This window comes from Mobula birostris, chromosome 4 (assembly GCF_030028105.1).
Source record: "Mobula birostris isolate sMobBir1 chromosome 4, sMobBir1.hap1, whole genome shotgun sequence".
Classification (NCBI taxonomy): Eukaryota; Metazoa; Chordata; class Chondrichthyes; order Myliobatiformes; family Myliobatidae; genus Mobula; species Mobula birostris.
In genome coordinates, this window is record NC_092373.1 from 11,740,922 (window position 1) to 11,763,525 (window position 22,604).

At 43.8% G+C, this 22,604-nt stretch overlaps 1 protein-coding gene across 1 annotated transcript; it reads right to left on the reverse strand.

The window, feature by feature from the left end:
* Positions 1-14,285: 14,285 nt before the first annotated feature.
* On the reverse strand, positions 14,286-21,885 carry LOC140195840 (extracellular calcium-sensing receptor-like). The gene is made up of 5 exons (XM_072254478.1): positions 21,601-21,885; positions 17,181-18,017; positions 16,842-17,069; positions 15,279-15,402; positions 14,286-15,190 (listed from the first exon to the last, which is right to left on the reverse strand). Exons 1-5 carry the CDS (start codon positions 21,856-21,858, stop codon positions 14,286-14,288), a joined length of 2,352 nt encoding a protein of 783 aa, XP_072110579.1. The 5' UTR covers positions 21,859-21,885.
* Between the last annotated feature and the right edge of the window lie 719 nt (positions 21,886-22,604).

Genomic DNA, 22,604 nt, shown 5'->3' on the forward strand with positions numbered 1-22,604 from the left:
TCTCTGTGAGTTCTAGAGACTGTTGTGTGTGAAGATCAGCAGTTTCTGAGATACTCAAACCACTCCGTCTGGCATCAACAATCGTTCCACCGTCAAATTCACTTAGATCACATTTTTTTTCTCCATTCTGATGTTTGGTCGGAATCAGAACTCAACCTCTTGACTATGTCTGCATGATTTTATGAATTAAGTTGCTGCCACATGATTGTCTGATTAGATATCTACATTAACGAGCAGGTGCACAGGTGTATCTAATAAAGTGGCCGCAGAGTGTAGAACAGGAACTGACTCTCTGACATATAATAAATAAATCCCGCCCTGCTATCTCCCTCAGGTCCTCCACTCTTGTCCTTATGCACATAAAATGTCGGGGGAACTCAGCACGTCAGAGAGTATCTACGGGAGGTGGTGCGGAGTGTCCATTCATCAGGGACTGGACCTGAAACTGCAACTGCTCATTTCCCTCCACAGATGCAGATTGGCCTGTTGAATTTCTCCAGCACTTTTGTAAATAGTTCTCAAGATTCCCAGCAGCTGCAGAATAGCTTGAGTTGCTTCCTTTCCCCGAATTCCCATTCCCCCCATTACCCACCACAAACAAGAGAAAATCAGCAGATACTGGAAATCCAAGCAACACACACAAAATGGAGGAGCTCAGCAGGCCGGGCAGTATCTATGGAAAATGGGATGGGGAGTGGGAGGGGTATCACGAGAAGTCCCAGAAATCGACGTTCATGCCATCAGGCTGGAGGTTACCCAGATGAATAAAAGGTGCTGTTCCTCCATTGTCGTGATGAGGCCACACTCAGGTTGGAGGAACAACACCTGATATTCTGTCTAAGTAACCTCCAACCTAATGGCATGAACATCACTTTCTCGAACTTCTGGTAATGCACCCCCCCCCCCACTTCCCTATTCCCCATTACCATTTCCCTCTATCACCTTATCTCCTTGCCTGCCCATCGCCTCCCTTTGGTGTTCCTCCCCCTTTTTTCTGTCTTCCATGGCCTTCTGTCCTCTCCAACTAGATTCTCCCTTCTCCAGCCTTGAATCTCTTTCACCAAACAACATTCCAGCTCTTTATTTCACCCCTCCTCCTCTCTGTTTCACTTATCACCTCGTGTTCTCCCACCACCCACACCTTTTAACTGTACTCCTCATCTTTTTTTTTCTCCAGACTTGCTGAAGGGTCTCATCTGGAAACGTCCATAGATGCTGCCTGGCCTGCTGAGTTCTTCTGGCATGACCCACCTTCCTCCCCTTCCCATTCTGGTTCCAATCATCCAAAGTGCACAATGTTACCTGCATATTCTTCCCCACTCACCTATCGGTTTCTGGTTCCATTTGCCATTCACCTCTCCCCTAATGTTTCACATTCTCTCCTCTGCTTATCGGAGTCCAGCACTGGCAGCCCTTTGTGTTCCTGCTTAACTCTCTCCATCAGCTGCCTCCAATCATCATGCTCCGTTCCCCCACCTCGCTCCATCTGCCTCTTATTTATTTTAACTCTTTCTCTCTCTGTCTGCCTCCATCCATCATCCACCTGTCACTGTCTCCCAGCTCAATCCTCGCTCAACATTCCTACCTGGAACCAACTGTCTATAATTTTCTACGCATCTGCAGTCCACCAATCACCTCAGAATTCTTTCTCACCCTTCCTCCTCCCCTTGCTGCTATCCATCGCCATTCTCCACTCTCCATCCTGATAGAGGGTTTCAATCTGAAATGTTGGCAGTTGATTTCAACCCCACAGAAGCTGCTCAGTCTGTTAAGTCCCTCAAGCAGATTGTTGCTTCAGATACAGCAACTGCAGTCACGTGTGTCTCCATTGGAACTAATCTCATAGAAAGTTTGTTCTTCAATAAAAATCATTGCGATTTGTGATCAAAATCTAGAAACTGCTTTCTCCGCATACTTGACAAAAAAAGCGATAATTCTTTTTCACTGCCTGCTGTACCTGCATGCTTACTTTCGGTGACTGATGAATAAGGACACCTAGATCTCGTCGTACTTCCCCTTTTCCTAACTTGACACCATTCAGATAGTAATTTGCCCTCCTGTTCTTGCCACCAAACATGTTCCTGATGTTGGTGGAGTCCAGAACCAGAGGCCACAGTTTAAGAAAAAGGGGTAGACAATTTAGAACGGAGTTGAGGAAAAACTTTTTCACACAGAGGCTTGTGGTTCTGTGGAACACTCTGCCTCAGAAGGCAGTGGAGGCCAATTCTCTGGATTCTTTCAAAAAAGAGTTAGATAGAGCTCAAAGATAGCGGAGTGAAGGGATATGGGGAGAAGGCAGGAAAAGGGTACTGATTGTGGATGATCAGCCATGATCACAGTGAATGGTGGTGCTGGCTCGAAGGGCTGAATGGCCTAATCCTGCACCTATTGTCTATTGTCTAAATCCAACAAAGGTCCCATACGCTGAGGCCATTTGTGAAGAAAGTTCCAATTTTTTTATTTGCTCTAGACTGGTTGGAAGACCATAAGACTATAAGGTATAGGAACAAAGTTAGTCCATTTGGCCCATCGAGCTTGTTCCACCATTCATCATAGCTGACCCAATTTTCCTTTCAACCCCAATCTCCTGCCTCCTCCCGTATCCCTTCATGCCCTGACCAGTCAAGAATCTATCAACCTCTCCCCAAATATATATAAAGACTTGGCCTCCACAGCCGCCTGTGAGAAAGAATTTCACAGATTCACCACTCTCTGGCTGAGGACATTTCTCCTTATCTCCATTCTAAAAGGACTCCGCTCTATTCTGAGGCTGTGTCCTCTGATCTTAGACTCTCCCCACATCCATTCTGTCGAGTCCTTTAACCATTCAATAAGTTTCAATGAAGTCACCCATCATGCCTCTGAAATCCAGTGAATATAGACCCAGAACCATCAAACACTTCATATGACAAGCCATAAAATCCTGGAATCATTTTCCTGAAACTCCTTTGAACCCTCTCCAGTTTCAGCACATTATTTCGAAGATAAGGGGCACAAAATTGCTCGCAATGCTTCAAGTGAGGCCTACCAGTGTTTTATAAAGCCTCAATATTAAATCCTTGCCTTTATATTCCAGACCTCTTGAAATGAATGCTAACATTGCATTTGCATTGTTCATCAAAGACTCAACCTGCAAATTATCCAGCAGGAAATCCTGCACAAGGACTCCCAAGTCACTGTGCACTTCTGTATTTTCTCTGCATTTAGAGAATAGTCAACCCTTTCCTTTCTTCTACCAAAGTGCATGACCATACACTTTCTGACACCATATTCTATCTGTTATTTCTTTCTCCATATTCCTAATCTGTCCAAGTCCTTCAATAATCTCTTACTTCCTCAATACTATTCGCCCGTCCACTTACCTTTGTACCCTGAGATCTCATTATTAAAAATCAACCCCAACATCTTCCCAACCACTGAGGTCAGGCTAACCGGCCTGAAGATTTCTTTCTTATTCATCTCTCCCTTCTTGAAGAGTGGAATGAAATTTGCAATTTTCCAAGTCTTCTGGAACCGTTCTAGGGTCTAGTGATTCTTAAACGATCATCACTATTGCCTCCATGATCTCTTCAGCCAACTCATTCAAAACCCTGGGTTCTACAGCATCTTGTTCAGAGGAGTTATCTTCCTTCAAACCATTCAGTTTCCCAAGAACCTTCTCTCTAATTATAATAACTGCACACACTTCACGATTTCTGACACCGGGAATGTCCACTGTACTGGTAGTCTTCCACAGTGAAGACTGATGCAAAATACTTATTCAGTTTGTCTGCCATTTCATTGACCGCATTACTACCTCTCCTGTATCCTTTCCCAGCAGTCCGATATCCACTTTCACCTCCCTTTCACACCATGTATCTGAAGAAACTATAGGTATCCTCTTTAATAATATGTACCAGCATAATTTTGCATTTAAGACTAATGAGCTGGTGGTAGACCTGAGGAGAGCTAAGGTACCGGCGACCCCTGTTTCCATCCAGGGGGTCAGTGTGGATATGGTGGAGGATTACAAATACCTGGGGATACGAATTGACAGTAAACTGGACTGATCAAAGAACACCGAGGCTGTCTACAAGAAGGGTCAGAGCCGTCTCTATTTCCCGAGGAGACTGAGGTCCTTTAACATCTGCTGGACGATGCTGAGGATGTTCTACGAGTCTGTGGTGGCCAGTGTGATCATGTTTGCTGTTGTGTGCTGGGGCAGCAAGTTGAGGGTGGCAGACACCAACAGAATCAACATACTCATTCGCAAGGCCAGTGATTTTGTGGGGATGGAACTGGACTCTCTGACGGTGGTGTCTGAAAAGAGGATGCTGTCTAAGTTGCATGCCATCTTGGACAATGTCTCCCATCCACTACATAATGTACTGGTTGGGCACAGGAGTACATTCAGCCAGAGACTCATTCCACCGAGATGCAACACAGAGCGTCATACGAGGTCATTGCTGCCTGTGGCCATCAAACTTTACAACTCCTCCCTTGGAGGGTCAGACACCCTGAGCTAATAGGTTGTTCCTGGAATTATTTCCTGGCATAATTTACATATCATATTTAACTATTTATGGTTTAATTACTATTTAATTATTTATGGTGCAACTGTAACGAAAACCAATTTCCCCCGGGATCAATAAAGTATGACTATGACTATTTCATCTTTACCTTCTTAGTGAATTTTCAGTTGCCTTCTGTTGGTTTTTAAAAGCTTCACCATCCTCTAGCTTCCCACCAATTTTTGATCTATTATATGCCCTCTCTTTGGCATTTATGTCGGCTTTGACTTCTCTTGTTAGCCATGTTTGCCTCATCTTTCCTTTAAAATACTCTTTCCTCTGGGATGTATATATCCCGTGCCTTATGTATTGCTTCCGGAAATTCCAGCCAATGCTGCTCTGCCATCATTCTTGCCAGTGTTCTTTTTTAATCAATTCTGGCCAACTCCTCTCGCATGACTCTGTAATTCTTTTTACTCCACTGTAATACTGATACATCTAACCTTAGCTTCTCTTTCTCGTGTTTTAGTGTGAATTCGACTATATTATGATCAGTTTCCCAAAGGGTTGCTTTACCTTAAGCTGTCTAATCAATTCTGGTTTATTGCACAACACCCAATCTAGAAACGCTGATCCCCTAGTGGGCTCAACCACAAGCTGCTCTATCCAAACCACCTCGTAGGCACTGTAAAATATCCCCCTTTTGGAATCCAGGACATGTAGAATTATTTCTCATCAAAGTTGCTGGTGAACGCAGCAGGCCAGGCAGCATCTATAGGAAGAGGTACAGTCGACGTTTCGGACCGAGCCTCTTCGTCGGGACTAACTAAAGGAAGAGCTAGTAAGAGATGCTGTCTGGCCTGCTGCGTTCACCAGCAACTTTGATGTGTGTTGCTTGAATTTCCAGCATCTGCAGAATTCCTCGTGTTTAGAATTATTTCTATCAGCTTCTATCCGGCTGTTGCACCAGATTCTTACACGGTCTTCAAGCAGCTGCCTCTAGTAACATTTCACGCAGATGTGGCTGCCCGTGAGAATCTGGGTCTTAGGACTCCAACATTTGGCTTGAAGAACACAGAAAACCAAATATCCCTGACTTAGTAATTAAAAAAGGAAACTTAACAGAAACTTAACCGGACAACTTACCCAGAGCCAATGCCTCTTCCTAGCCGAAGCCCAATGCCTGAAACTCCCACTCTCATCATTGGTCCACTGTCAACAATGGCAGCTCCGCTTGTCCCTTCTGTACTTCTGTTTACATCTTTCTGTGCTGCTCCTGCTGCTGACTGGACCGCCATAATGATACCGAACGTCCGAGAAGCTCTCCTTATAAACGACCGCCGCCGACCTGCGAGAAACCTCCTCCTTGCGCGGTGCTGCAGCCGCTAATTGAACCGCTGGAATGCTGCATCGGGTTAAGATAGGATTCCGACTGGGTTACTGAAGGACTTCAGTTTTCTTCATTTGAAGCCACTTCATGGTTGCTTTGGCAGTGGGTTTGTGTCGTCCTGCTGAAAGACGAACTTCCTCCACAGCTTAAGCTTTCTGGTAGAAGATAGCAGGTTTTATCCAGGATTTAGCAGCATTCACCTCCCTATCAATCCTGCCCAGATTTTCAGTCCCTGCTGTGAAAAGCATTCCCCATAGCATATTTTACAGTAGGGACGGTGTTACCTGGTTGACTTGCAGTATTAGATTTAATACTGCACGGACCGCTTAATGTTGAAGCCAAAAACTTCCATTTTAACCTCACCCGACCATAAGTCCTTCCCCATGTTTACAATACCTTCTAAATGAAACTTTGCGAAACTTTTACGGGCAAGGATATGCTTTTTTTTTTTGTCAGGGCTTCTTCCTTGCCGCTCCTCCATAAATACACTTTTAGTGAAACGCCTTAAACATTGTGGAGCCATGAACGGCGTCTTCAGTTGCAGCCGTCGTCTTCTGCAGTTCGCTCAGAGTGATTGTTTGCGTCACGGTAGCCCCTCTTGCAAATACCATTCTTCTGTTACGACTACATTTAGAGGAGAGCCGTGGCCTATGCAGTGTGGCCGTGGTTTCATATTTGTTCTACTTTCTTACAATGCGCTGCACTGAGCTCTGAGGTATATTTGGTGACTTTGATACAATGTTGTACCCATTCCCAGATTTGTACTTCTCTATTATAATTTCCTTGATTTGTCTTGAGTGCTCCTATGCCTTCATTTTGGTGTGGTCAGTTGAAAATCTACCATACTGTTACAGAGAGATCTTACAGAGAGAGCGTGTATCTACCAGGTGATCATCCAATTTTGCACTTCATCAAATTGAGTAAGTTGGTAAGGTAGTACGTATCTTGCAGCCGAGAAAAGTTAATGTAGTAATTATAAAGGAGATAAATATTTTGTCTGCCTCCCAATTTTAGTTTCTCATTTTTAGTAAAATGTTGACAGGTTTTGGAATTTTCCTTTGATTTGACAGGATGCGCAGGGTATCACAGGTTAACTCAAAATCCTACTTCAATGTATTTCAAATATAGGATATGAGCCAGCAACCAGTGAACATAGTTGTGGGGAATGAATATTTTTTCAAGGCACTCTATGTGCGACGGTTTGTAATTGTCATATAGGCCACACTTGGAATATTGTGTTCAGTTCTGGTAGCCTCATTGTTGGAAGGATGTAGAAGATTTTCAGAAGGTGCAGGGAAGAACTTTTAGGATGCTGACTGCATTCAGGAGCATGTCTTATAAGGATAAGTTGAGTGAACTAGGGCTTTTCATTTTGGAGCGAAGGTTGCTGAGTCGTGACTTGATAGAGGTGTACAAGATGATAAGAGGCATAAATCAACTGGACAGCTGGAGATCTTTTCCCAGGGCGGGAATGGCTCATACAAAGGGTATACTTTTATGGTAATTTGAAGAAAGTATAGCGGGGATTTCAGAAGTAATTTTATTCTTTCGCATGGAGTGTGCTGAGCACGTGGAACGCCATTCCTGAGGTCGCGGTGGAGGCAGGTACTTTACAGCCATTTAACGCACTCTTAGCTAGGCACATGAATGATAGAATAATAAAGAGCTATGTAGGACGGAAGGGTTAGATTAATATTAAAGTAGGTTAATAGTCGAAGCAACATCCAATGGTCTCTACTGTATAGGCGCTACGATAGCCTAGCGGTTAGGGCACTGCTATTACAGCTCGCTGCGTCCGAGATCTGAGTTCAATTCCGACATCGTCCGTAAGAAATAGAATCCTTTTGAAATGTAACAATTTCTACCTTATTGGAAAGAAACTGTCCTACACCAAAGGATCGCAAACCAAAGGTTGTTAATAATAAAGATTAGTGTTTTTCAATGATGAAAAATTTCTCGGGTGCTGAGGCAAAGTGTTCCGAACTTGTAGGAAATAAGTCAGAATTATATTATCGCAGCAAGCGACAGTATAATATTTCGGAACTAATGTCGGTTTAGTCTTCGTATTCAAGACCCTAGCACGTTTATAGCGAGTTCTTGTCTCTGTTAAACATATGATGCACAAGTTTCAGAGATGTAGCTGTCAACACGAATCTCATGTACTAACTTTAAGTTGTCTCTTTCTTATTGTCCTTGGTGTTCTGAATTTCCACTTCAGGACATGTAAACAATTGAAACAACAAAGAACACTCCGTGGCCGTGCAGACATGGTGATGATTTTCAATTGTTATTCAGGCCAAAGATCAAATCTAACTCACTTTGGTCGCAGAATGGTTACTGGCGCCGGCCAACGTGGTTTTAGGATCTCAGAAACTGCTGATACCCCCGGTATTTTCACGCATAACAATATCTGGAGTTTACAGAGAATGGTACAAAGCACACACAGACACACACACACAGACACACACACACACACTATATATCCACTGAATGGCAGTTCGGTGGGCGGAATAAGCCTTGCTAATGAGAGAGATGAGAGCAGAAAGGCCAGACTGGTTCAAGCTGACAGGAAGGTGACAGTAACTTAGATAAGGACGCAGTACAACAGTGGTGTGTAGAAGAGCGTCTCTGAACGCACAACACATCGATTCTGGAAGTTGATGGACTGCAGCAGCAGATCACGATGCTACACGTAGTGGCCAAATGTATTAGGTACAGCAGGTACCTATTAAACAGGCCACTGCTTATAGTTGTTCCTTTTTTATTGTCTTCCATTTGCCTGTGACACACTTCTCAGAACAAATTACTGTCATAAACTTGAAAGACTATATATAGTCAAAGAATAATCCAGCACAGAGACAGGCTATTTAGCCCCACGAATTCATGCCGACCATGACGCCCATGAAAGTGGGTGTATTCGCCTGCAGTTAGTCAATATCCCTCTAAACCCCTTTTACCAGAGTACTTACCCAAACGTCTTCAGAATATAAATCTCAAGTTTGAAATTTGAAGTTTTCTGCGGGGCACGAGTTCCTTGTTGAGTTTCTATGTAAAAAGCGAATGGGCCTGTCGGGACATTTTGTCGAGCTTGAGATCTCTTTAACTACTAGTCACTTGGCAAGGGCCAATAAAAAGTAAGTTAGGTTTAAGCGGACCAGCCATCGTGGTATGCCGTAGTATGAGTGGCATTAGATTCGAGTGGGGAACAAAGTCAAAGGTAGTGACAAGGAGAAGCGGAGACAAGGATAGGATTTCTCTAACATTATTTATTAGCTTCTAACAAGAATAGTGAGGATGAATTCCAGGTCAGTGGTGTGCTTCTCATGCAAGATACTGGAGATCTTGTCTCCGTGATTGCTACATCTGCCAAAAAGAGCACTTGGAAGTAACGCCCAGCAGACCGCGTTAGGAAATTAGAAGCTGGATAACGTTTGTCCCATTCAGGATAAGGAGCAGATATCCTACAGAGAAGTAGCCACACATTTGTTACAGGAGGCAAACTGCACCAGGAGTTAGCTTGATGACTGCTTGGGGAGGGATAGGGAATAGGCTGGTAGGTTTTGATAACGACTTCTGCAATGACCAGATATTTACATTCTTTCCCATTTGATCTTGCTCTTTTCCCAATTTTAGAAACTCTAATTGCTTTAAAATATATTCTCAACTGGCCCTGCAAATATCAACAAGATATTCACTCTTCTTGCCATGATCTTGTTGATCTGCCCAATTTTAAAACTGTCCTTCATTAATCCCTCTTTTCCCTGGCAGAATCATAAGTACATAATACCATAGAAGCAGCATTCACAAGAAAACACATAAACGAGGCGGTGAAGGTGGCGCGAAACAGTGACTGCTTTGCTTGCATCTTTGGAAACAGCTCTATTTCCATCTTTGATATCTTTATTTTTCCCTTTCAGGGTTCTTTTGAAGACCTTGACAGGGAGTTACACGCAGACTTCGGTTCTTTGCGGGAATGCAACCCGCTCTCGAGGTTTCAGAACCGGTCTTGTTGTTTGGCACTCCAAGGATTCGGCCTGAGAGTCCGGCTCGAATTCGAAAGCCCGAGATCTCGGGGCTCTGGAGACGGGCGGAAAGAGGGTCGGTGTCACCGCAGGATACTCGTGCGTCGTCGGGGAGGCCGGAAAATCTTTCATTGTGGGCCCGAAGACCCAAGATCTTTGCGATCTTCAGGCACACAGCTCGTAAAACAGCGACGAAATGAACTTTTTAACATCGCAAATCATCGGGTTGTTGTTCCGTCTCCTGCTCGCTGTGAAAATGGGGGACAGCTCCCTCTCCCTTATTAGGGAGAGAGAGAGAACCTGCGGTTTGTCGAATGCCGGATGAAATGCGATATTCTTTGGGGTAGCTGCAAAATCTGTGTCTTTGCTATCACCTAGATCATACTCGTGCTCGGTAGCGTGCGCTTTTTTTTTGCTGGGGAGGGAGGAGGGGAATCGTTGCTTACTGCCGCTTACGCGCGGTATGGGGGAGCTGGGGGGACTTCGGGGTTCTTATGATTAACTGTCGTTCATTCTTTGGGGCACCTCTGTTTTCGCGGATGTTTGCGAAGTAAAAGCATCTTAGGATGTATATTGTATACATTAAATTGGACCTTTGAACCTTTGAAACACAAATTATAGTGGTAAGCACAATTAGAACCAAATATAGCAAAAGTCTTTAACAGTTGAAAGTTGTCAAATTGCCACAGTGTTCCTAAACTGGACTAATTAGGATGATGCCGGTTGGTTTAAAACCGAATGGGCCTGGTAATATGGGACTTCAGTCCCGATGGCAGCTGCGAGAAGTTGACATGGTTCGGGGCTGGTCGTTCGGTATTTCTTCATTTCGGACGCTGTGGAGGCTTGCCCGTTGAGTGCACTATTTGCCTGTGCTGGCTTTCTTCATATTCTCCTTAGCCAGATTAACACAACATCAAATGGTACTTTTACAGAAAACTGGTTTGTAATCCATGCTATTTTAATGTTTCAGACAGAGATCGATGCGTTTATAATGCAATTCCATATTATAAACATGGAAACATAGAAGACCCACAGCACAATTAGACCCATCGGCCGCAATACTGTGCCGAACATGAACTTACTTTAGAAATTACCCAGGGTTACCCACATCCCTCTCTTTCTCTAAGCTCCATCGAGCAGTCTCTTAAAATACCCTGTCGTGTCCGCCACCCCACAGTTGTCAGTAGCCCATTCCACGCACTTACCACTCTCTGCGTAAAACAATTACCCCTGACATCTTCTCTGAACCTACTTCCGAGCATATTGGTGAAGGCAATCTGCATTGCTCACACAACAGTGAAATAATTACTTAATGAACTATGAACTAAAGAATGGGACGGACTTTTAATAAAAGGAAAGGAATGCAACAGATGAAGCCTGTTTACTCCTATTGTCTGCCCTTTGAAAGAAAGATCCATTTGGTGGAAGTTTTACAAATCCTTGCAGTTCTTTTCCGTATAATTAGAAATCTATTTCAAAAGCTGCTATTCAACATACATCCATCGGTCTTTCAGTCAATGCATCACATTCTCAATGTTTGATACCTGCATTTATCTGTCAATAAGGATTATTCCTTTGCTCTGGAATCGAATTACAATAAATTTATTGTACAGTGCACCATGAATGTATTGAAAATACATAATCAGTAAATCAAAATTGTAATCCACGAGGCCATTAACCGATGAAGGATTGCACAGTAATTGCAATGCGGGACTTCAATATGCAAGGATATTGGGAAAATTACTTTAGTGTCGGATCACAAGAGAAGGAATTTGCTGAATGCCCAAGGGAGATCTTTTTAGAGCAGCTTGTGCTTGAGCCTACGTGGGAAAGGCTATCTTAGGTTGGGTGTTATGTCATGACCCAGATCTTATTAGGGAGCTTAATGTAAAGGAACCCGTGGGAGGCAGTGAGCATAATCTGATTTAATTCACACTGCAATTTGGGAGGGAGAAATGTAAGTCACGTGTATCTGTATTGCAATGGAATAAAGGGAATTATATAAGTATGAGAGAGGAGCTTTCGCAGGTGGATTGAAGGAGGATACCGGCGGGGATAACGGCAGAAACGAGATGGCTAATGTTTCTCGGTGTAGTTCACAAGGCGCAGGATAGATATGTCCCACTGAAGAGGAAGTTCTCAAATGGCAGGGGTAGGCAACCATGGCTGAAAAAGCAAGTTAAGGACTGCATAAAAGCCAAGAAGAGGGCATTTCAGGTAGCAAAAGTCAGTGGGAAGTTAGATAATTGAGAAGCTTTTAAAATCCTATAAAAGGCAACTCAAAAGATATAAGAAGGAAAGAGATGAAACATAAGGGTAGTCTAGCCAATAATATAAAGCAGGATACCAAAAGATTTTTTTTTTCAGTTCTATAAAGATTGAAAGGGAGATGAGAGTTGATACTGAACTACTTGAAAATGATGGTGGTGAGGTAGTAAAATGGGAGATAAAGAAATAGCAGATGAACCTAACGGGTACTTTGCATCTCTCTTCACTGTGGAAGACACTAGTAGTGTGCCAGAGGTCCGTGAGGGTCGGGGAACAAGAGTGAGTGACATTGCTATTAGAAAGGAAAACTTGCGAGGCAAACTCAAAGCTCTTAAGGTGGATAAGTCACCAGAGTTTGATGGACTACATTCCAGAGTCCCGAGAGACGGCGCTGAAGTGATAATGAATGGATTGGTTATGATCTTTCAAGAATCACTTGACTGTGTCATGGTCCAGGAGGACTGGAAGATTGCAAGTGTGACTCCACTCTTTAGGAAGGGAGGAAGGCAAAAGAAAGGAGATTATAGGCCATTTTATCCTAAGAGTGGTTCGAGTCATTATTAAGGATGAGGTTTCGAGGTACTTGGAGAGTAATGATAAAATAAGTCAAAGTCAGCATGGTTTCTGTGAAAGGCAATCATGCCTGACAAATCTGTTACAATTCTTCGAGGAAGTAACAAGTAAGGTGGACAGGGGAGATGCAGTGGAAGTCAGTCACTCGGATTTTCAGAACGCATTTGAGAAGATACCACACATGAGGCTGCTTAATAAGATAAAATCCTGTGCGTTACAGGAAAGATACTGGCATTGATAGTGGAATGGCTGACAGGCATAAGGCAGCGACTGGGAATAAAAGGGACCTTTTCTGGTTGGCTGCCGGTGACTAGTGGTGTTCCCCAGGGGTCCGTATTGGAACTGCTACTTTTAACATTGTTTGTCATTGATTTGGATAATGGAATTGATGGCTTTGTTGCAGTATTGCGGATGATACGAAGATAGGTGGAGGTGGAGGATGTCAAATTGGAAGAATGGGCAAAAAAGTGGCAAATCAAATACGGCGTTGGGAAATGTATGATAATGCATTTATGTACAAGGAACAATAGTGCGGACTATTATCTAAATGGGGAAATGGTTCAAACATTAGAGGCACAGAGGGACTCAGAAGCCCCCGTGCAAGACTCCCAGAAGGTTAATTTTCAGGTTTAGCCTGTGGTAAAGAAGGCAAATGGAATGTTGGCATTTATTTCAAGGGGGATAGAATATAAAAGCAAGGAGATAATGCTGAGCCCTTATAAGACACTAGTCAGTTACACTTGGAGTATTGTCAATAGCTTGGATACATATCTCAGAAAGGATGTGTTGTCATGGCAGAGAGACCAGAGGGGAGGTTCACAAGGATGATTCCAGGAATGAAAGAGCTAGCATATGGAGCGTTTGACTGCTTTGGGCCCGTATTCACTGGAATTTATAAGAATGCGGGGTTATCCAATTGAAACCTACCGAACATCGGAAGGACTAGATAGGGTGGATGTGGAGAAGGTGTTTCCTATGGTGGGGTATCAGAACTAATTAGAGAGCACAGCCTGAAAATTGAGGACGACCTCTTAGAACAGAGGTAAGGAGGAATTTTTTAGCCAGCGAATAGTGAATCTGTGGAATGCTATGCCACAGAATGCAGTGGGGGCCAAGTCCGTGGGTATGTTTAAGGCGGAAGTTGATCGTTTCCAGATCGGTCAGGCATCACATAATATGGCGAGAAGGCAGGTATATGGGGTTGAGTGGGATCCGGGATCAGCCACGATAGAATGGCGGAGCAGACTCGATTGATTGAATGACGTAATCCTGCTTCTATGTCTTATGGTCTAAAATTTTATGATTTTACATCTGAAGTAACATTTACCAACAGTTTTACAATCCAACTGGGTTCTGATCTTACACTTTACTGGTTATCTGCGCTGCAGTTTCTCTGCAGGTTTACTCTTTCTCCTTGCTCCACCTTCGATGCACTATGTAGCCATATGAACAATATGCAAAAAGGTTTTCCACTGCTATCTCGGCATAGCTGATAATAGTAATCCAATATCAATAAACCATAACAAATACTACTTAAGACTTTTAGGAAGACAATTTCCCCATCAAATGTTTCTTTGTATTTCTCTCCGGCTTTAACAATATGATGTAACATTTAGGAGCAAAGATACAGAAAAGTAAGCCGAAACTGGAAGCCAAAATGGCAAACACTTCCACCGCCACAGCGAATTTCCCGGGGGAACTGATGTAAGCTGGAATGAAAGATATCCAAACAGAACAGAATACCAGCATACTAAATGTGATGTATTTCGCCTCATTGAAATTGTCCGGTAAGTTTCGTGCCAAAAAGGCAACGGCAAAGCAAAGCAATGACAGGCAGCCAATGTAACCCAGGACGCAGTAAAATGCTGCATCCGATCCCACATCACATTCCAGAAGGACCACCTTGTTCGAATAGGCCATGTTTTTGACGGGGAGGGGTGGGGATTTGATGAGCCAGACGGTACATATTAGGCACTGCAGCAGTGTAAGAAGAAACACAGTCAGGCGCTGTTGTAGGGGACCAAACCACTTGGCCACATTATTGCTGGGTAGTTTTGCCTGAAATGCCAGCACCACAACAATCGTTTTGCCCAAAACACAGGAGACGCAGAGAACAAAAGTAACGCCAAACATTGTGTGGCGTAGCATACAGGACCACGCCGATGGCTCACCAATGAATGTGATTGAACAGAGGAAGCAAAGACTCAATGCGACGAGAAGAAGGAAGCTGAGCTCAGCATTGTTTGCCTTCACGATTGGAGTATCTTTGTGAAACAAGAAAATACCACCAATGGTGGCAGTGAAGCAAGTTCCGATCAGCGCCAGCGTGGTCAGAACAATCCCCATCACCTCGGTAAATGTGAGAAAGTCAAGCTGCTTGTTTATGCATTGGTCTTGTCGGTCGTTGGACCAGGAATCACTGGGACACCTCATGCACTCAATTGAATCTTGAAGGAGAAAAGGGAAAATTGATTTAACAACTGCTCTGGAGACCCCCGTGAACACTTTAACATTGAAGTTATTAGTGGTCCATACCTGTGGCGTTGCTGATCGCCCCTTGGGCACAAGGAATGCAATCAAAGCAACAAATAGGCTGTCCCTTGCGAGCTGCTTTTCTTGTTCCAGGGGGACAGCTGTCCGAACAAACTGCCCGGGGCACCTCGTGGCAAACAACGATAACCTGTTAATTTCTTATTTTTATCAAAGACACATCACCCTGACGGGGAACGAACTGCAGGGCTTAAGGTGTAGACTCGGGTAGATTTATAAGGGACATGTGGGGCAACTTCTTCACGCAGAGGAAATAGCACTCGGAGGAAAGCAAAACTACCGGGATAGGTTTAAATTGTGGCGTAAGAGAGATATGAATGGACCTGTGAGGCAGCTTTTTCAAGCAGAGGGTGGTACGTATCTGGGAAAAAAAAGCTGCCAGAGGAAATAGTGTAGGCAGTTGCAATACTAACCTTTAGACGGATAGACAGGTACATGGATGGGTAGCGTTCTAAAGATGTGGGCCGAGCTGACAAATCGGTGGAAATCTCGGTCAGCCGGGGTGAGTTGGGCCAAAGAGTCTGTTTCTGTGCTGTATAACTCTATATCTCAGAATGTCAGTACCTTGGCTAATCCTACCTACATTCCTGTATACAGAGAATAAATCACGACTACCCTCGTCGTGGATCTTCCTCCACTAATTCGGGGAAATGTTAAGGCCAGATAATTTTTTGACAACCTCTCTCACGGAGGAATTAGATATCGCCCAGGGAATTGCAGGTTGTTCACAACACTGTATGTAATTCCTGTACGACCCTCAGGTTCATATCTTATCTGCCAAATTTCGTTTAGTTTTAGGAATCAAGAAAGCCCAGCTTTCGTGACTCTACACATAGCGTTCCCGGGTACCAAACGGATTCCGTTTTACAGATGTCCGAAATTTGATTCTGTCCGTAAATCGGAAAGCACACAAAGATCATTCGATATGCTTACACTACTGTTATGAATACGATCAAAATCACATAAGTCTGATAATATAGCACAATCCTAAAAGTTGAAAGAGAGAGAGAGAGACAGGGAGAAAGGCGAGAGAGACAGAGAGAGAGAGAGAGAGAGAGAGAGAGAGAGAGAGAGAGAGAGAGAGAGAGGTTGAGAGAGATTGAGAGAGAGAGAGAGAGATTGAGAGAGAGAGGAAGAGAGAGGGGGAGATATAGAGAGTGAGAGAGACGGGGAGGAGAGGTGAGGGAGAAAATGTGTGTTAAAGAGGACACGGCGATAGATAGATAGATAGATAGATAGATAGATAGAGAGAGAGACAGAGGGAGACAGAGAGACAGAGAGCAGAGATGTAAGTAGCATGCCCTCGGCAGAAATAAAGATCGGTAGGGTAGATCCGGTGGGTTTTAGAACTTAATAGTATTATGAAGCTGGTTATCAAGTCGAGCTGTCTATAACTCAACAGGTCATAACCGGAGAACCGCCTGTAGTTAAGCTGTTCAGTTACATCATGAATCTCAATCCCGTTTACAGAAAGAAATATGAAGCTTCGCTAGCTGTTAAACTTCAAGATTACTTGGCTTACGCTACAGTCGCATTTTCATGCATTACCTCTCTGCGACCACCAGTCCACACAATCGATCCTTTATTTATTATAACTTGTTCAGCTGAAGGCGCGGATCCGTCATAATGTCCAACTATCAAAACAGCGGCATCCCCCTCGCTATTCACCTGCCAGTTCACAATGTCGTACGTAGGCACTGAGTCTCCGTTATCGTCGAAATTTACCCTTTCCCCGACCTTGCTTGTGAAATTTAGCGATTGCATATAATGCAAAACCTACCAGGGGACGACACAGACGATGGAACATGACATCGATCAACCGACAATTCACATAAACAAAGAATATTAATTGGACTATGTTCGAATGTCTTAGTCAATACTACGTACCTGCCATGGCTGAAAATTTGAAATGTTCGCGCACGACTGATTGACAAATGGACCTTCGCCACTTTTACACGAAAGCATATTGTGAAGTGCATGGGCTATAGCATAAGTGGCCTCATAAACTTTGTTGGTCACCCTCATCTGAGATGTGTCCGTGTAGGTGTTAGACACAGTCTTTAGGCTCTCCGTTCCTGTACATTGACGAGGTTTTGCGGTTGTCGTTGTGCTTCCTGTGCTGTTACCTGTTCTTTTCAGGCTACAACCGAAGGTCTTTTCCCAAAATTCTTCGACTAAGATATTACCGGGATAAGCAGACGGATGAAACCGCGTTAAGAAGTTTTTGAATCCTGGAATATTCACGTTACGTATCGCAACCCCGATGGCGCCAGTTACAAATCTTTTGTTCTCCTTTGGAGATAAAAGCGAAGTTGTGATCCACGCCTCACTACCCACCCACTGAATACCAGAAATGTTTTGTCGGACTATTTCCCTCAATAAAATGGCCATGTCGCCTTGAGCGAGAAAAGCCACCACGACTTTCGTGGACGCTTTCCGAATAATTCCGGTAACATGAAGTAACCTTTCTCTCGAATACGTCCTGTGGAAAGACTCGGAGAAGGCAATGCAAACCCCAAGCTGCTGAACCGTCTCAGTGAAGGCCTGCATCCCAAAGTTTCCATAATCGTTGTCGCTTCTCACTGTTCCAATCCAAGTCCATCCAAACCGCTTGACAAGTTGGGCCAACGCGTGGGTCTGGAAGTAATCGCTTGGGATCGTCCGAAAAAATGAGGGGAATTCTCGCCGGTTGCTGAGACAAGCACAGGTGGAGAAATAACTAACCTGCTCAGAAACCAAAATGGAAACAGAAAAAAGAAAATAGTAAAATTAGTACAGTCTTGGGGGAATAAGTCGGCGCGAAGAAATGTCTCTACGTAGAGAATGCTACAACTGGCATCTTTCATTCAGATAGAGTCATAGAGTAGTACAGCAAGGACATAGTCTTCTCAGTACACCCCTTACATACCGATATTTCCATGAAACTACAGCTATACGTCTGCTTTCTATATGTCCCCATTTCCTTCTAAAGAATTACTGTCAAAGTGTCCTCTAAATGTAATTGTCGTTGGGTCAATAGCTTCCCCTGGCAGCTCGTTCCAGCAAACCACCCCCACTAACCTGCCTTTGTACTCCAATACCCTGCAGTTCTTCATTCCCGAAACCTGGGAAAGAAGTGGTGAATTTACCATCTTTAGGAAACGTCAATTTTAAACAGAGAATGGAAGAAATAGTCATAGATCAGACAATCAAAGAGAATGTGAAGAAAAGAATCTCGTCAAAGAGCGATCAGCAGTTTTATCTCAGCGCTGTGAGCATTCTGGAATATATTTCATTGTTTGTTAATTTACTTCTGGTAATATTACTTCACGTGTTGTGTGTGATCTATATGCATTGTGTTGTGTATCTCGTCCAGAGGAAAGTGTTTTTTTTCGTTTGGTGGTATATATCTGCAAATATCTTAGGCACATAGGTGGAGTTAGGGTGCCTAAGACTTTGCACAGCACTGTATTTGTCAACGTGGAGCGGAGAACGAGTTTGTAAACCTGGCGGGAGCAAAGAGTGTTGGGAATGGCGAATGCAGTACGTCGTGCGAAGATTGTGGGACAGCCGGCAGAGGACTGCCAGGGGCAAGAGTCAGTGTGAGTGTAGACGCACCCATTTCAGAGACGCCAGACAAGATCCTATGTTTATATGTATGTGCCTGTGCGCGCCTAAGAGTTTTGAACAGTACATATGGTTGAATAACAATAAACTTGAACTTGAACTTGAACTTGTACTTGCTTTGCTATTTCCAATTTCAAATATCCAGCTCTGACAGCCTTCTAGTTTCAAATTTAACTTTCTAGAGCAAACTGAGTCAAGGCGTATTCCTTCGAACACCTCCTCATATGGTAACCGTTTTGTATTGTACCCCGAAAGCTTTGCGAACTAAAACAGTTGATGTCACTTCAATAGCACATGCTCACCATGCTTGAAAAGGCGGTGTATAATTTAGGTTTAGAAACATAGAAACATAGAAAAATCTACGGCACAATACAGGTCCTTCGGCCCACAATGCTGTGCCGAACATGTACCTATTTAGAAATTACCTGGTTACCCATAACCCTCTATTTTTATAAGTTCCATGTACTTATCCAGGAGTTTTTTGAAAGACGCTATCGTATCCACCTCAACGAACGTTGCCGGCAGCCCATTCCATGCACTCACCACTCTGTGTAAAAAACTTACCCTTGACATCTCCTCTGTATCTAATCCTAAGCACCTTAAAACTGTGCCCTCTCGTGTTATCCATTTCAGCCCTGGGGAAAAAGCCTTTGACTATCCACACGATCAATGTTTAGTTATGTTTTTGTTGCGAATGCTACTTAGCTTATGGTATGTGCTTGTGAGGCTGTTGCAAATAAGTTTTGCTGTGCACCTGTTCGTCCATGTATTTGCGCAGATCGCGATTAACTCGACTTTGACTTTGATAAGTGCTTGTTTCTGAGGAAGTTATGTTTTAAGCGGCTGCTGTCCGACGTACATCCTCTATCTTGCCCCAAAGCTATTGTTGATCCAAACATGATCGGCATTTTGGCTTACCGATTAGTGCAAATGCAAGACTGCAGGTACTGAAATCTGGACCAATAAATAAGATGCCGGGAGACCTCAGCGGGTCAGCCAGCAGCTGTGTATGGACATGTGTAGTCGACTTTCATCTACACTGGCAACATCCGGTCTCTTCTCCAACACACGTGTGACCTGTGCACTGAATTTGAATCGCCTCTACCCGAAACGTCTACTGTTCATTCCACTCCACAAACCTTACCTGCTCCGCAGAGTACCACAAGCATTTCTTTTGTTACGCCAGTTAGTGCTGTTGCCTCACACCCCGATTCGAGTGTCTCCGTCTGCGTGGAGTTTACATGTTCTCCCTGTGGCTAATAGGTTTGCCCCGGGTTCTCTGCTTTTCCCTACAGCACAACGATGTGTTTAAGTGCAGTTGGTACTCTAAATTACTCTTCAGTATATAGAAGTGTCACCAGGATCGAAGAGGAGCTGATAGACACGTGAGAGACTGAATCGATGGCTGGAATGGAGGGAATCGAGACGGGAGAGGACTGATGTGATTGGTCAGTTTACATCCATAAGACCATAAGACCATAATATATCGCAGCAGAATTAGGCCACTTGGCCCATCCAGTCTGCTGTGCCATTCAATCATGGGTGGTCCTTTTTTCAATCTCCTCCTCAAACCCAGTTCCCGGCCTTCTCCCTATAACCTTTGATGCCATGTCCAATCAAGAACCTACCAACGACTGCCTTAAATACACCCAACGACCTGGCCTTCACAGCTGCATGTGGCAACAAATTCCACAAATTCGCCACCATTTGTCTAAAGAAATTCATCTGCACCTCTGTTTTGAAATGGCGCCCCTCTATCCTGAGGCTGTGCCCTCTTGTCCTAGACTCTCCCATCATAGGAAACATCCTTTATACTTCTACCCTGTCTCGGCCTTTCAACATTCGAAAGGTTTCGATGAGATCCCCTCTCATCCTTCTGAATTCCAGCGAGTACAGACCCAGAGACATCAAACATTCTTCGTACGATAACCCTTTCATTCTTGGAATCATCCTTGTGAACCTCCTCTGGACCCTCTCCAATGGCAGCACATCTTTTCTAAGATGAGGGGTCCAAAACTGTTCACAATACTCAAGGTGAGGCCTCACCAGTGTCTTATAAAGCCTCAGCATCACATCCTTGATCTTGTATTCTAGACCTCTTCAAATGAAAGCTAACATGTTATTTGCCTTCATCACCACTGACTCAACCTGCAAGTTAACTTTCAGGGTGCCCTGCACAAGGACTCCCAAGTCCCTCTGCATCTCAGACTCCTGGATTTTCTCCCTGTTTGGAAAATAGTCCACATATTTATTTCTACTACCAAAGTGCATGACCATGCATTTTCCAACATTGTATTTCATTTGTCACTTTCCTGCCCATTCACTTTATACGTCCAAGTCCTTCTGCACCCTATTGTTTCCTCAACACGACCTGCCCCTCCACCAATCTTCGTATCATCGGCAAAGGTGGCAACAAAGCCATCATCTAAATCATATGTATCCGACAGGGGATAACGAGCAGAATAGTATTTAAATATGGTGATTGCCACATACAATAAAAAGACGAAGACTATTTGAGGTTGAATCACCTGTGAGCAATAAACTAATTTCTGGCAATGAAAATCGTGTAAACATTCAGTAGTATTTCAAGTCAGAAGAAACAAAAAGGACACGTGTTATATTCCAGGCCGCCGTTTTACGCCAGCAGATGTATTAAGGCTATTTGCTAAGAACACGCCTTTAAAAATGAGTGAGTTCTCACCATAGGAACTTTCAATGGACCGATTGACGCCGCCAAAGCCAGAGAGAGCGAAGATTCCGATTCCGCCACGATGGCGGGGACCAGTGAGCGCGGAGTACATGCATGCTGCGGGAATATTGGGTCCAGTCCGTTTATCAGGTCGAAAGCCGCTTTCACTGAGAAGCGAGGCAGACTGCACGAATCATAAACCCTGTAGCCCAGTGTAATATTTGGAAGGAGAACGGGATTCCTGTTTATCTCCTGAATCGCAAATATCATCGCCTGAATGTAGCGGAACACTTGGAATTCCAAACTGCAAGGAGATGCTTGGTAAATTAGTAAATCAGGTTATTACTGCCACATGTATAGTGTAAACTGTGTTTTACATACATAGAAAATAGGTGCAGGAGTAGGCCATTCGGCCCTTCGAGTCTGCACCGCCATTTATTATGATCATAGCTGATCATCCAACTCAGAACCCCGCAAACCACACAGAGATTTTCATAACAATAGTGCATTAATGTAGATCAAAAGAAAACAAGGGAGGGAGGTCGACAGCCCTCAGTAGAAATAAAGATGTGTAGGTGCGGCAGGTTTTAGAACTTAGTAACATTATAAAGCTCACTACTAAGTAGAGCTGTCAATAGCTCGGCCGTTCATAACCCGAGGAGCTCCTGTAGTTTAGCTGTTCAATTACATCATGAATCTCAATCCGGTGTACAGAAAGAAATTTGCTGCTTTGCTAGCTGCTAAACTTTTGAATGATTGTGAGTTCAAGAATCCATCCTATCATACAGGGGACAGCAGAGAGGCACGAATCAACATCGTGATACGAGTTGTCCTTGAGCCTGTCCTTGTCCGAGAGAGAGAGAGAGAGAGAGTTTTGTAAGTTACAAGAAAGTTTTAATTTCCCATTTTGCAGCATTTTCTATTTAATTTAAATTCCTAGAAATTTTGGAATCGTTATTAATTCCTTTCGGAACACAAAAATTTTGAGCCATTATTGCCACAACGCCCAGGGAAAG